Raw genomic sequence first — 16,070 nt, forward strand, 5'->3', positions numbered from 1 at the left:
TCTGGATCCCCCTCTCTCTTTCTCTCTGGTAGAGATTTAACCCAGGGCCTCACCCTTAATAAGCAGATGCTCTGCCACTGAATTATATCCCCAGCCCTAAGTGTTTACTGCTCTGAAACTCATCTCCTGCTCAGACCCCTCTCCTAAACTTCAGACTTTCATAACCAACTACCTACCTAATAGCTGATAACCTGGGTAGGAAGTAGGCATTTCATACTCAGTATATCCAAAAGCCAGGCTCCTGATCCCTCTCCCAGAAAACCTAGTATAATTCAGTCTTCCTCATTTTGGTTAATGGCACCCCAATCTTTCAGTTGTGAAGGCCAAAAGCCTTGGAGTTACCTGTGATTCTTTTTTTCCTCTTTTATCCTACATTAAATCTGTCAGTCAATCCTGTCGGCTCTACCTTTAAAACACATCAAGAAGAACCCAACTACTTTTCACCCTTACACCTGGTCCCAGCCACTACCATGCTTCCCCTGTACTATGCAATGCACCCTCAGGCCCTCTTGCTCCTCACTGGCTTTACTTCAAGCCCTGTCTCAGCCTGGTAGCCAGAGTGATGTTTTTACGGGGAGTCAAACATGACTTTTCTTTGCCGAGAATCATCCAATGGTTTCCCTGTTCACTCAGCGTAAATGCAAAGTTTGTACAGGGCTGGTGTGGTCCACCCTGACTGGCTCTCGTGTTCCTTCTGCACACATGCACTTCCTCTGCAACATAACACAGCTCTGTCCTAATCACCCTGTTATGAGCCCCTCAAATGTCACTTTCTCCCTGAGTTCTTCCTGACCATCTTATGGAAAACCAAATCCCTCTGCCCAGTGTTGATCTCCTATTTAATTAAATTAATTAACTAATTATTTAACAGCAATCATTGCCATCAAATATACTCCACAGTTTTCTAATTTACTTTATCATATGTTTCCCCCACAGGGCAGAGATTTTGGTTTCTTCTGCTTCCTGCTGTATTCTTGGCACTTACCCAGAGTGTAGCTTTGTAGATACTAAAGCCATTCACTGAATGGAAGAATCTCCCCTACCTTCTTCTAGGAACAAGCATGGTCTAAGATTCTAAAGGTTAAATGTTACCAGAAACCGCCGCAGTTCTTTTTCCACAGGAACATTAATAATGATCACATATCCTACACCATCTGTACCTCTGATTCCCTATTTTCTTTATACATCACTGCTCACTGCCATATGTTCTCCATTTGTAGTCTTATCATTACTTGTGTGTTCAGGTCTCCCAACTCTAATGCATTCTGCATTTTATCACAATTACCTTCTCATACATCTCCTTTCCTAACATTACTGATAATTTTTATGATCAAAATTAACAAATTGAGTGGCTTCTAAATTTAATGGTCTACAGTTTGTTTTAAAATCAAATTAATTTTTAGGATAATCACATGATTATCCCCCATGCATGCTAATAAATTTGTATGCTGTTTTTCTAAAATAAATTAACTTTTTATTAATATCAATTTACTATGCATTTGTAGCACAGTTTTATATTTATTTGTATTTATAAATCCTGCAAGTATTTACAGGATACTTTAGGCTGACTGTTAACATTTTTTAAAGGATTATTAGCTGAATTTTTTTAGAGAATACTTAAAAAATGACTTTGCAAAAAATGTGGCTTCTGTTGTAAACACTCCTAAAACAGTTTCCTCAATTTGGGGGAGTTTTATATATAATATACAGTTTGTTTTTAGTAAGATTTCTGTTATGGACTGAATTGTGTCTCTCCCGCCCTCAAATCCATATGCTGAAGCCCTCACCTGCCATTGTGACACAGGGCCTTGAAGGTCAGATGAGGTCATAAGGCTGGGGCCTGCTATGGTCTGAATGTTTATGTCTCCCCACAATTTGTATGTTGAGATCTTATTACCAATGTGATATTGTTAGGAAGCAGAGCTTTTGAGAGGTGAGTGGATACTGGTGTGATCGAATTAGTGCCTTTACAAAAGAGGCCTCAGGAACTGCCTTGTCCCTTCCACCATGGAAGGACACAATTAGAAAATGTCATCTATGAACCAAAAAGCAGGTAGATCCTCATCAAACACCAAATTGCTGGTGCCTTGCTCTTGTATTTCCCAGCATCCCACCTCAGCCACCAGGTTTATTTTGTTATAGCAGCACCAAGGGTCTAAGCCAGAGTCTCATGCAATATGACCGACACCGTAACGAGAGAAGCCAGGAGTGCATGTTCACAGAGGAAAGGCCACGTGAAGGCATAGCAAGAAGGCTCTCTGAGCCAGGGCTCATCAGAAACAACTCTTCAGGAACTCTGACCTTGGATTTTTCATCTGAAGAAATGTGAAAAAATAAATTTCTGTTGTTTAAGCTATCCAGCCTGTGATATTCTGTTATGCAGCCTAAATTAACTAGTAGAAACATTCTGAAAACTAGAATTGACTCCAGTATGAATGCAAACTGGCAGCCTTCTTCCTTCCTCTGAAGAAAACAACCTTTAATCATATAAGTAAGTCAATACACACATGCGCCACAGGTCCAGTCTCTGAATTTTCAGACAACTGCAGAATGTTAGCTACCTATGATGTTTATGGATGAACTGTGTAGAGGGAGGGATGCAAGGTGAGAGAGAGCACACACAGTTGCAGGAGTGAAGCCTGGCTATACATAAAACCAGTGCCACTTAAAGGCACTGAGGTCATTAGTAAATAGACATATTTGATAATATTATAAATCTGGAATCACGAAATATCAAATCTTAAAGTGCCTCAAACCCATCTGTTAAAATATATCAATCTGTTAAGAAATACAAAGAGCTAAAACTTGAATTAAGTGAATCACCAATGTTAATGGCAGTCTCTTGTTTGTCTCCCGTCAGGATCCAGATTTTGATGTCTGCTTTCATTAGAGTTTCTATGGTTTCAGGCACTTGATCTTGTAATTTATCCTCAATGGCTGTAGCTCCAAGTAGCTGAAGATTCTGGAGGAAATAAATGGTTAAATGTTTAAGAATAAACATTTAGATTCTTTAAGAGCAAAAATACTGAAGTATACATTTGTTTTAAAGTCAGAGACTTAATGATAATTCATGGATTTTGGTATAAATTCCTACTATCCCATTGAATTTTTTCTCTTGAGAATCCTTTACTTTCATCCAATATTTTTTCACATGAGTCTAAGGCTCCCTGAAGCTATCTTACTTTATGTTTCCCTAAGGTTAAAAAAAAACGCCAAACACATATAAAAGGGAAAAATAAAAATGCAGTTAAAAAGGAGCAGGCACTGACTAAGAAAAACAAAATAATATAAAACAAAACAATAGAAGATTACCACAGTGAAGAAGCAATCTTGTTGACTTGTTTAAAAAAAAAGTAAAGATATATGCTAATATGATTAAATTATACTTCAATGCTGTGTCAGATAATGGATATGCATGAGACAATTAGAAACAATGAGGTAGAAAGCAATAAACAAAGTGACAGCATTATTCTCCCTAAGAACATGTTGAGTCTTTTTCACCCTGTTCCAAATTTGCAAAGTGGAAGGTCAGATTATCACTGATCTCTTGCTCATTAGATGGTCTCTTTCACATAAGACTGAATACACTCAATACAAGTATACTTTAAAGATATTGTAGTTTTCATTCTACAATGAAGCAAATAGTGCAATGAACCAAGACACAAGAATGTTTTGGTTTCCCACTTCATATAAAAGTTATGTTCATATTATACTGTTTTCTATTAAGTGTACAATAGCATTGTATCTAAAAAACAATGTAAATAACTTACTCTTGAAAATGCTAATGGTCACCTAAGCCTTCAGTAAATTACATTTTTGCTGCTGGAGCATCTTGCCTTGATGCTGATGGCTGCTGATTAACCAGGGTGATGGTGGTTGAAGAGAAAAGTAGCTGTGCCAATTTCTTAAAATAAGACAATGATGTACATTGCATAGATTGATTTTCCTTTCATAAAAAATTTTCTCTGGAGCATCCAGAAGGAAGCTCCCCGCCTCCATCCCTGGCTCCTAGGGCAGAGAAGCTCAGGCAGTCCCAGCACCCAGAAGGAAGCTCCCCGCCTCCATCCCAGGCTCCTAGGGCAGAGAAGCTCAGCTGGTCCCAGTACCCAGAAGGAAGCTCCCTGCTTCCATCCCAGGATCCTAGGGCAGAGAAGCTGAGCTGGTCCCAGCACCCAGAAGGAAGCTCCCCCACTGCCATCCCAAGCTCCTAGGGCAGAGAAGGTGAGCCACGTGGGTGCCAGAAGCACCCTCTCCCGTGGAAATGAGAAGACATGTAAACAAGTCTCAAAAACAGACTTCTGGATCACCTACAGCAACCTCAAAGGGAAATGAGATGGAACAATCTGATACTCAGCCACCTGGACTCTCTGAACTGGCAACAAAAGAGGATCTGGGAAAAATGAAATCAGAAATAATTACTCAGATAACAGCAAAGATTTTGCTCATGGTGCAAGACATGATTAATAAATCTAGAGAGGACACAGTTAAAAAAATAGAGGATCTGAGGAACATGATGGAATCCCAACATAGGAAACAAATGGAATCCATAAAACAGATACAGATTTTCAAGAGATTAAGAACTCCATCGAAAGTCTGCACAGCAGAATGAACCAATGTGAGGATAGAATTTCAGATACAGAAGATAAGATTGCAATTAGTGAGGAGGAAAAGAAAAATTGCTTTAAAATTGTAAGGGAACACAAGAAATCAATCCAGCAGCTGCTAGATGATGCAAAGAAGAATAACATAAGACTGATTAGAGTCAATGAAGAAAGAGGAGAGAGTGCAGATGACATAAAAAACTCTTCACAGAAGTGATGGCAGAAAACTTCCCAAGCAAGGGAAAAGACCTTGACATACAGATAAGTGAGGCATATAGGACTCTAACTAGCCTTGATAAAAAAAAATCTACACATAGGCACATAATAGTTAGGATTCCAGAAATCAAACGGAAGAACAAAGTTCTACAAGCAGTGAGAGAAAAGAAACAAATCACATACAAAGGAAAGCCCATCAGAATCACACAGACTTCTCAATGCAAACCCTCAAGGCAAGAAGAGCTTGGAGTGATGTATTTCAAGCACTAAAGGAAAACAGCCTCAAACCCAGACTGATGTACCCTGCAAAACTATCTTTCAAAATTGATGGAGAAATAAGATACTTTCATGATAAAGAGCACCTCAGGAACTTCATGAATACCAAACTGGCACTCCAAAAAATTTTAGACAATACCCTAGGAAAAGACAATGAGGATCACAACCCCAGGAAACCCAGCAGAATGAATCCACTGAGCGTGACAAATTAAACGCAAAGGGGGAGAATCCAACAAAAAGAAAAAGTCATGACAAGGCTTTTAAAACTTTTAACTTCATCTCCCTAATGAGTGTACAATTCAATCTTATTATTGTACTGATTAGTATTTTTCTGATTCTAGAGTTGCACACCATTCCTTGTGTTATACTGGCTATCTATCATCTTCTTATGTCTACATTTTAATTGGGTTGTCTATTAATGAGCTCTAAGAATTCTTTACATATTCTGCTCATAGGTTATATGTATTGTAAATATGGTCTGTTTAAGGACTACTTTTCATTTTAATGATGTCATTTAAAGTTCTAAATTTTGATGGAATCTCATTTATCAATGTTTTTCTTTTATACATCATGTTTTTTGTATCCTAGCTAGTTCTTGCCTACCCTAAATTCATAAATATTTTCCCTTATAATTTCTTCTTAAAGTTTTATACTTTTAGGCTTTCTTATTTAGGTTCATAGATCTCTTCAAGTTATTTTCATGTATGGAAATAAAGGGTTGAGGTTAATTTTTTACATATGGATACCAGGTGTTCTAGTGCCATTTGCTGAAAACACTCTCTTCCTCGGCTCTTAAATTGAGTTTATATTCTATAAAATGCTAATGTTAAATAATCTTTCAAAACTCAGTGGACCATATATGTGTGGTTCTATTTCTAGATTCTCTGTTTTATTCCAATGATCTATATGTCTTTCCTTATACCAACACTGTCTTGATTACTGTAGCTTTAGAAGAAGCCTTAAAATTAGGTACTAAATGTCTTCCAACACTGGTTTTGTTTTTGTTTTTAACTTTTCTAGGTCCTTTGTATTCTTACATAACTTTTAAATTTCAATATCCAATTCTTTAGTTACAGCAGGTATACACAGACCTGAATTTTTATATATACCTTGTGTTTTCTAATCCTGCTAAATTCAAGTACAAGTTCTAGGGGCTCCTAGAGGTTTCCTAGTATTTTCTCTGTAGATGATCATTTCATCTACATGTAAAGATTTTGCTTCTGCTGTGCCAATCCTATCCTAGTTGTGTCATTTTATTGCCAGACTATTTTGGTGGGGCCTAGGTTTCAAAGTTTAATGGACAGATAAAGAGTAAGCATATCTGCCCTTGTTCCCCACCTTAGGGAGAAAGCATTGTATCTTCTCCATTCATATAAGGCGTTCTCGCTGGAAGTATGGAGTACATGTCTTTAATCTGTTGAGAAGGTTCTGTTCTACTTCTAGTCTCCTGATAGCTTTTACCATGAACAGCTGTAGAATTTAGTCCAATACTTTTTCTCCAACTACTGACAGGATCATATGGCTTTTTCCTTTCCTCTGTTAAAATGATGACTTTTGGGGGTGGATCTTCCAATGCTGAACCAACACTGCCATCCCTATAACAAAACCACTTTTTACATCCTGCCATATCTGACTTCTAAGAGTTTGTTTTGTTAAACAAACTTCTATGTATGTTCATACTTTTTTCTTCTATTATCTTTATCCAGTTTTAGGATTAGCACAATGTTGAGTTCCTAAAATGAGAGGAGAAGTGTTCCTTCTTTTTTCTGCTTTGTTTGATATAATTTATCAGTTAAAATGTTTATGACCTGCTGTTGTCATATAGGTAGGTTTTCAAGCTAGGAATATCCTTTCTTTAATAGGTGCTATTCAAATTTTATATTTCCTCCAGAGTTAGTTTCATTAATTTGTCTTCCAAGGTACTTCTTAGAAGTTGTCAAATTTATTTCAAAAACGATTTTTTGAAATATGTTTTCTATATCCTTTTAAATTCTGTAAAATCTGTGGTAATGTCTCCTAGATCTTAATATTGTAATTTTAAAAATGTATAACTGATATTGTGTAACAGGAAGAAAAAGTCTAAAAGAGCAGGGGAATTGTGAGGGGTAGGGGAAGGGAAAAAAGGGAAAGGAAAAAATATGAGAAGAGGAAAAAAAATGGAAACAAGGTCTTTGCAAATAGGGAAGGGTGAAGGGAGGGAAGGGAGGGCAAGACAAGGGGAAAAAAAATAAGAACCAAGATACTCATGTAAAGCTACAAGATCCCAATGATGAATGTAACTGTATTTTATACTGAAAATGTACCAATAAACTTAATGGGAAAAAAAATTTTCTCTGTAGCATGGTATGCTATTTTACAGTATTTTATTCATAATAGAATTTTCTTCAAAACTGGATCAATCTCTCAAGCCCTGCTGGTGCTTTGTCAACTCATTTATGTAATATTCAAAGTCCTATGTTGTCATGTTAATTTCTTCATAGCATCTTCATCAGGAGTAGATTCTATCTCTAGAAACTACTATCATGCTCATCCATAAGAAGCAACTTCTTAGCCATTAAAGTTTTATCATGAGATCGCAAAGATTCATTCACATCTTCAGGCTCCACTTCTAGTTCTCCTGCTGTTTCCAGCACATCTGCAGTTACTTTCTCCACTCAGCCTTGAATCCCTCAGAGCTGTATAAGAGAGCTGGAATTGGCTTCTTCCAGACTCCTGTGAATGCTGGTATTTTGATCTCTTTTGGATAACTTGATGTAGCACTTACTATTTCACCTTGTATTTTTGTTATGGAGATGGCTTCTATTCTTAAACCCCATGAAGCAACCTCTGCTTGCTTCAAATTTTCCTTCTTCACCTATCTTAGTCTCCAAAGACTGAAGAAAGTGGGTGGCCTGCTTGGATTAGGATTTGGTTCAAGGGCCAGTTGTACTTGGTTTGACCTTCTATCCAGACCACTAAAACTTTGCCCATATCAGCAATAGGATGGTTTTACTTTCTTCATTTGTGTTCACCATAGAAGCACTTTTTTTTTTGGTACGGGGGCTCGAACTCGGGTCGACCTCTTGCGGGGCAGGCGGAACCACTGAGCTAAATCCCCGGGCGGAGAGAAGCACTTTTAACTTCCTTCAAGAACTTTTCTTCTGCATTCTAACTGGTGCAAAGACCTAGCTTTTTAGCCTATCTTATTTTTAGATGTGCCTTCTCACTAAGCTTAATCTTTTCTAGCTTTTGATTTACAGTGAGAGACAGACAATTTTTCCTTTCACTTAAAACACTTGGAATTTTTGGGGTTATTACAATTTTTGGATCTCAGAGAAGAGGGAGGCTTGTGGAGAGGGAGTGTTATAGGGAAATGACTGGGGCAGTGTAGTCAGAACACACTCAACATTTAAGTGAGCTGTCTCATATGGGCATGGGTCTTGGTGCTCTAACAAAATTATAATAATAATATCCAAGACTACAGATTACAGATTACCATAAGAAATGTAAAGATGACATAGCTTTAAATATCATAGGAATTACCAAAATGTAGCAAAAAGACATGAAATGAGAACATGGTTATAGGTAAGATGCCTTCAACATACTTGCTCTCCACACACTATCTTGGTCCTGCAAATGTGTGTGTAGTTTATATCTGTATTAGTTAGTAATATAAAAATCTATATGTAATTAATAGAAAAATCTACTAATGGCTAGGTGAAGGTTTAGTTTTCCTGACAGAGCAGTATTGAAGCAGGCAGTTGTGAACGTTAGATTTGTGGCTCAGCCATGTCTTCACTCTCTCAATGTCTCAGAATGGCTGCCATTGTTATAGTTATAAACCACGTTGAAATTAAGAATAAGGAGATAATACAAATTGTATCCGTCTCTTATTTGAAAAGCAAAAGTATTTCTAAAAACCCTCAGCATATTTTCCAACATGGCCAGTTGGCCAGACTGTGTTACGTGGCCACCCCTAACTATGAGCATTTAGCTTTTCTAGCCTCCACAGTGGACATGTCAGGGAAGAAGGAGGATGAGAATGAATGTTAAATGACACAGGAACAGTCACTACCATGATGGGCATATAGATAGGCATGCATTATGCCAGGTGTTTCTATGCGTGTATATGTAGATTTATATGTAGAGATTTTTTCCATGCATCCCTCACTGTTATTCTCAGATACCTCAGTGAAAACTGCCTCATTCTGAGACAAATTCAAAAGCTACTGCTTCTTTTTCTGCCCCTCTTCCTTTTGCTTTTCATGCTGGGGACTGAACCCAGAACCATGCACATGCTAGGCAAGCATTCCATCATTGTGCTACATACCTAGTTTTCCTTTACTTCTTAAAACAAAAATTTTCCCTTCTACTATGCTCAGAAAGAATTTTCCTTATCTTTATACATCTTAACTTACAATATAGGTTGAACATTCCTGGAAATCTGAAAACCAAAATGTTCCAAAATCTAAAACTTTCTGAGCATTGACATGGGGCCACAGTGCAAAATTCCAAACCTAACCTTCACATGACAGGTGGCAGTCAAAGGATAGGTGCAATAAAAATATGAATATTTATTATATTAAATTACCTGCAGGCTGTACGAATAACATAAATTTTGTGTTTAGACTTGGGTCCCATTCCCAAGGTATCTCATTATGCACATAAAATATTCTAAAATCTAAAAAAATCCAAAATATGAATCACTTCTGGTCCCAAGTATTTCAGATAAGGAGTATTCAACCTGACTCAAGATTAGTTGTTTAAAATGTGTGATTCCAGTAGGTTTGCTAAAAAATAGGAACAAATCTTGTTCATCTTCATTATCTCCACAGCAGTGAGTCAGTATTCAGTATATTTACTGAGTGAGCTAATGACAACTGAGCAAAACTAAAATCCAAAAGTTATAAAATATTGCTGTAATCTAGGCCATTTTCTTTTCAATACATTCCAAATAATATGAACAGCTATTAGATACACTTGATGCATGACTTCTTAGTATATAATACATAAAACAGCAAGGGAAGTTTCCTGAAGGAAGAGAGTATTATTTTATTACCTTTAATGGGAAACAGATTTGAAATCTATCATAACTTGATGAATAATTATCATCAAGAAGTTCAAGGAAAAAAAAAGGAAGAATAGTTCAGCAGTAACTATACCAGCATCATAACTGCTGTATTTCAACATTTAGACAATGGTCCCATCAGTTCTTTCAGCTACTTTCAGGGAATTTGCAGTTACATCATTCTGGCTCACATCCCAGAGAGGATCAGGGTGTAGCTGTGTTCAAATTTTAAGTATTCTATGGAAGGCATGGTAAGGTTTTATAATGATCATGGAGCTAGTTTAGAAACTCAAATCCTCAAAATTTCCTAAACCAAAAAGAAAAAAAGAATTTTTTATAGTGTATTTCATAAAACACTGGGCTAACTAGATAATATGAAAGACAAAAAACATTTAGGAATACACAAACAAGCATATCCATATATTTTCTTAATCTAGGGGAGAAATGAACTCAGAAAGTATACAGATATACCTTACTGTACACAAACCTATAAATAAAATGACTTCACTAGAGAGAGAATGTTGAAGTTGTATTTAAAAGAAGGAAAGCATCTGATTTTGCATAGGTAAAATCAAGCAAATAATATAAATATAAAGGACCAAAGACATAGGGCCAACAAAGTATACAGAGAAAAGTAATAAGCAAGTTAACACAGAATGTGTTGGTGGCTTTGATTACAGGAATTTCTAAAAGGTTCTGAATATTGAGCAAAGTTGCAATGGGTCTACTTAATGCATATAAAGGAAGCACTGTGCTTTAAAACTCAGCTCATTTTTCCTTATCCTAAGAACTCCTTGAGAGCAGCACTTATTAATTTTAGTGGAAGGTTCTGCGGACTCCTTTCCTTTTGCCCTGGTGTCATTTATTGTGAGATTACGATCTTGAGTGATAGGCCGTTCTGCCTTTGGAAATTAATATCTTTAGCTACACAGAGATCATTAGGAAAAAAGATGTGAACTTTGCGTGCTTTTCCAGATCATAACATTCAGAGTGCCTGGGATGTAATCAATTTCATCCCAAATATGTATTACCTTACCCAGATGGCCACTAATGGGCACTATGGGAATCACATACTCAGAAAGCGTTGAAACATGATAAAATTCCCCTGGCATTTATGGAATAAAAAAAAAACCCCAAACACTAATTTTACTTTCAAAATGTCACTAAGTCAAAAGTTACAAAGGTTTCAGGCTGATGACTCTTTGACACAATACAGATTTCATTATCACTGAAAAATCATGAAATAATATTTATTCACCCAGTAAAGCCTCTGATAGTCTCATTTTCTCTTTCAGAGCTTTCCAACATATGCAGAACTTCAAAAAGAGTACATAAATGTAAAATTTCTACCTTAGTAAAGAGAAAAAATTTCACGTAGAATATGTTAAAACATCACAGAATCTGTAAAATGTATTACAATAGATTTAGAAATTGTGTTTCTTCTCCAAAAACATGTATATTTTGCAAAGTACCAGAACTCAAAGTGATCTATATTTCCATATTAGCAAATATTTTGTCAATGCTTAGATGATGTATTTTTTTAAAGTTTGTGCTATATTTCTACATGATGAAAGTATAAGGAACTCATTCATTTAAGCTTCAGGCTCTAACATGGGCTATTAAGCAGAAGTTTCTTTAAAGATGAAGATATGATATTGGTATGAGAAATTTTACTACTGGAGTAAAAAGTGGATAAATACTGGTAATATATAGTAACTTTTATTTGAATGTGAAATAAAATTATGAAGGAAGTTGAAGAAGCAACTGATATTTCCTGAGCAGAGAAAATATATGACATTGCTAAGCATTTCACTTTTTTCTTTTTTTTTGCATTAATAACTTCAGCGAGGTTGGGTAAATTGTCTGAGGTTGAAGAGAGCTAGGACCGAGCTCTGATGGTGAGAGTAGCACAATGGAATTGGGACATACACAAAGGAAGCAAATGGGAAGTTGAACAGATGAAATGGAAGAGAGAATTTGTAAAGTGACTAAGATGAGTTATGTATATGTACTAATTCCCCAGGATGAATGTCAATAACTATCAAAACATATACCAATTAAAAAAGTGATGCTTGTTTTCAAATCATCAGGTTTTTCAACATTTGTCTCTGTTGTTTAGTCTTTAACAATACTTTGTTTCTACAGATACGTTTCAGCCTCAGTTCTGAGCCATTCCTACTAGGGGTTCCTATTTCCCTCTTTCTACATGCAGGCCCTGGTTTCCCATTTTGGAATTAGCTCCTGTACAAATACACACAAATGTTCATGGACATGCACATACTGAGTAGGTAGTTCTGGGTAAACAATAGTGAGTTCCTTCCTTCACAGGATTTGCATTTCAGAAAGCATCATTAAATACTTTTTGGATTCCTCTTTGCCTTCTACTAGTGTTTGTTTCTTCTAAACTCTGCCAGCCTGGCCTTTATCAAGCCCTGAGTAATTAGTTACAGGGCCAGGAATCCAGAGTGGTCCTTTCCACACTTTTCACAATCACTGGAGGGTCTCAGTAACACACTGCTGGGCCCCACAACCAGAATTTCTATTGAAAAGGTTTCAGGTGGGCCTTGGGATGTGCAATGTTATACTACTGGCTTGAGGATCTATGAGAACTGAGGATCTAGAAAAGCCTTGGCAAACTTTTTTCTCCCCCTGTAAAAGGACAGATGGTAAATACTTCACGATTTGAGGTCACAATTCACTGTTGCAACTGTTCCATTCCGTTATTGTAGCCTAAAAACAGCTAAAGATAGTCTGTAAGCAAATGGATGTAGCCACGTTCCAATAAAACCCTCTTTACAAAAATAGGCAGTGGGTGGATCTGGCCACTGGGCTGAAGTATGCAGATCTCTGATACAGAATACTTGTGAGAGTCCCAGATCTGCATTTGGCTCCCTCTTGACTGAATGGCCTGGATACTCTCTAGGACGAATCCTACTCTTGCCCCTTACCTGGACTTGGATACTCTGGTTCCAGGTGTCTTTCCTCTCCCTCTAACCCCAAACTTCAGATAGATTATCATAGAGAAAGTATCCTCCTTCAAACTAACCACATTATTGTATGTGATATACTCTCTTTAAAATGATATACTATATGTTATATACATGTGCTTTCATGTGCATGCAAGTGATAAACCTAAGAAACCTAGGAACTTAGTCTGTATAGCTCAATATAAAATGAAACAAAACAAAACATTCTACCCATTATGAGTTAACATTTGACTTTGGGTCCTAAATAATGAATTAAGATTTAGCTAAATATGTTTGTGAAGTTGCCATTTAGTCACTACCAGAATAATAAAGGCAATGAGGAGTGGTGGGCAGGCAGATAAGGTTGGACTGAAGTTGAAGGGTCTGTATATTATAAGGATTCCCAAGGTAAAGGGTATCTGCTGAAGAATTGTAAGGGGAGATAAAGAATTAGATTTATGTTTCTAGTGGCCAATCTGGATGGCTTGGGAAGAATGATGGCTTCAAAATGAGTCAAGAGGCTACTGTTGTTATTATCCTATTCAGCTTTAAAATGTGTTGGTCCTGGAACTTGGATGTGCTGTGGAATTCTCAGAGCCATTCTATAACACTGCTTCTCCAAGACTGCTGGGCTCCTTGCTATTCTGCATTCTGCTGAGCAGAATTCATTCCTTTTTTCTTCTTTTAGTGGTACTGGAAATTGCCAGGCCCTTCACATTGAGCTACAACTCAGCTCTTTATTTTTATAGTTTGAGATGGGGTCTCAGTAATTTGCTTGGTTACCCAGACTGGGCTTCAACTTGCAGTTTTCCTTTCTCAGAATCCCAGAGTGTTGGGATTAGAGGCATGGGCCAACACACCTGGCCATCATTTACTCTTGTGCTTTTTTCTTCTGAGCATCTTTTAGTATGTCATGATATAGTTTTTTATTTAAAAAAGAACGTCCTACCAGCTTTCCTTTCAGATTAAGCTGGGCTGCTTAGACAAAGACAAAGACAAAGAATATCAAATTAGAATGGCTCATCTGCCTGCTCCCGAAGATACTAATGCAACGGGTTAATTTTTCCACATCCAAGAAAAAGGTTTTAACTTGGTGCTTTTCGAACCACAGAATTCACATTTGAACTCACAAGGCTGAGGGTTAGCAAATAAGGCCAATTCACACACCCAGCTGAAAGGAATCAGAATTTGAAAAGTAACTGGGTGTAGCTTGCAAAAACAACACATTCATCTTATCTAAGTCAGAAGACAGCAATACTCACTGTGGAAAGTCTACCATGAAGTGCTTGTAAGAACAAATCTATCATGCAGGGAAGGAGGGGCAAGTAATTAGAGATAAATTAGGAAATCTTAAGGTCTTTATAAAGATTCTAAAGGTAAACTGAAGGAAATCATGAAAAACATGATTTATTTTATTTTAGAAGAAAGTAGAGTACACTACCTAAAGTATATAGAGGCTATGCAATTACTAAATGGAGGAATCCCTACTATGCCAATGTCTCCTCCTACAAGTGCTGATCTAATGATCAAACCTGATATTTTATTTTTCAGGTCTCTATTTGCATATACTCTAGCTTTCTTCTAAAACAAGATAATAGCATAATGTATGAGGTTAAAGCAGAGCTGGTATTTAAATTCTTGCTCTTCCAATCACTGTAGAGTCATGTTCTTCTTTAGCAAATAATGCCTAAGAATCAATTTCTACAACAGAAAGATAAGCCTAGTAATACTTAATAGGGGCATTCTGGGGATAAAATTAGATCATTCACTACAAACTCTTTTAGATTAATTCATCAGGTAAAAATATTGGGTATTTTACCTCTGATACAGATGTATTCTTGTATAACAGTTCTGTTAATATTAATATATGTACATTATAAAACGCAAATTTTCATAAAAATGGGACAAAGGAACCAGAAACAGAATCTCTAACACTTTCTTGCTCAGCCAAATGGATCATCTTGTGTAACCCTTTTAAGACCCCTGAACTAAATAATCAGGGTAGAGGACTTGGAGATTAATACAGGCTGAAAAATAGCAGGTCAGATTAGTAGGTGAGCTGACTAACTGTAAATGTTCTTAAGCAAACAGTAAAAAAAAAGTAACAATTGGAATTTTAACCCACAAAAATCATCAGTACATCATGTAAATTTTCATCTAGTTTTTAGTACAAATGAAAGTGATATTTGCAGCTACTAAGAATAGATGTGGTAGTTTTATCAGCAAAAGCATTCCACTGTAATACAGAAGTTCCTGTGAACTTGGCAGCTATAAATATTCAAGAAATGTCCTGTTTTCCATTAAGTTTCATATTTCTCTAGGAATCCTCTAAACCATTTGCTGCCACATGTTGTAAAGGGCAAAACATTGTTGTCTTTAGTCACACTGAGTGTAATAATGGCTGAAGTATATTATACCATATTAAAGTGGTCTTAAAACAACTGAAAAATGTCAACCATATTTGTGCAGGAGTAAAGGAAATACTGTGATCATTGCCTGACCATCGTCTCTGAGTATCTTATCTAAGTGCCTATGGCACTATTCCCTACCTGGAATTATATATTTTGTTTGTTTTATAAAGTTTATTATCTACCTCTCACCACAGAACACAGCCTACCACTCACTAGTGCTCATTTCTTGTTGAATTTTTTGATGTTCTCATATTTACATGAAACTCTGAGGATGGGTTTTTAAACAAATGAGCCTAAACTTTTAAAGAATGCATTCTATAAAATTACCAGCTACTTTTAACATATCCTTAAATTAGTCCTTGGTGGCAACACATTTGATAGAAGAGCCTCCAATGCATGGAAAACATGAACGATTTCAGTACTAGGGATCAGGCTTTTATTAAGCAACCACTTACTAAGCTCCAGCTTCTGAATATTTAATCAAATAATTCATTTATTCATCAAATATTTATTGAGTTATTAACACAGACCAGGCAGGAAAGTACTGAAATTA

At 36.5% G+C, this 16,070-nt stretch overlaps 1 protein-coding gene across 7 annotated transcripts in view; it reads right to left on the reverse strand.

Moving 5' to 3' along the window:
* The window catches only part of Atp8a1 (ATPase phospholipid transporting 8A1), a 218,659-nt gene that overhangs the window by 77,978 nt on the left and 124,611 nt on the right, over positions 1-16,070 (reverse strand). For all 7 annotated transcript variants that reach the window (XM_087187535.1, XM_004849787.4, XM_004849790.4 and 4 more), the window contains one exon: positions 2,824-2,962. In XM_087187535.1, the coding sequence (XP_087043661.1) occupies positions 2,824-2,962 (139 nt within the window). The remainder of the gene's footprint in view (positions 1-2,823; positions 2,963-16,070) is intronic.

The sequence above is a fragment of the Heterocephalus glaber genome, unplaced genomic scaffold, assembly GCF_053883595.1.
Source record: "Heterocephalus glaber isolate CG9 unplaced genomic scaffold, H.glaber_assembly_v1.0 deba00001509, whole genome shotgun sequence".
Taxonomy (NCBI): domain Eukaryota; kingdom Metazoa; phylum Chordata; class Mammalia; order Rodentia; family Bathyergidae; genus Heterocephalus; species Heterocephalus glaber.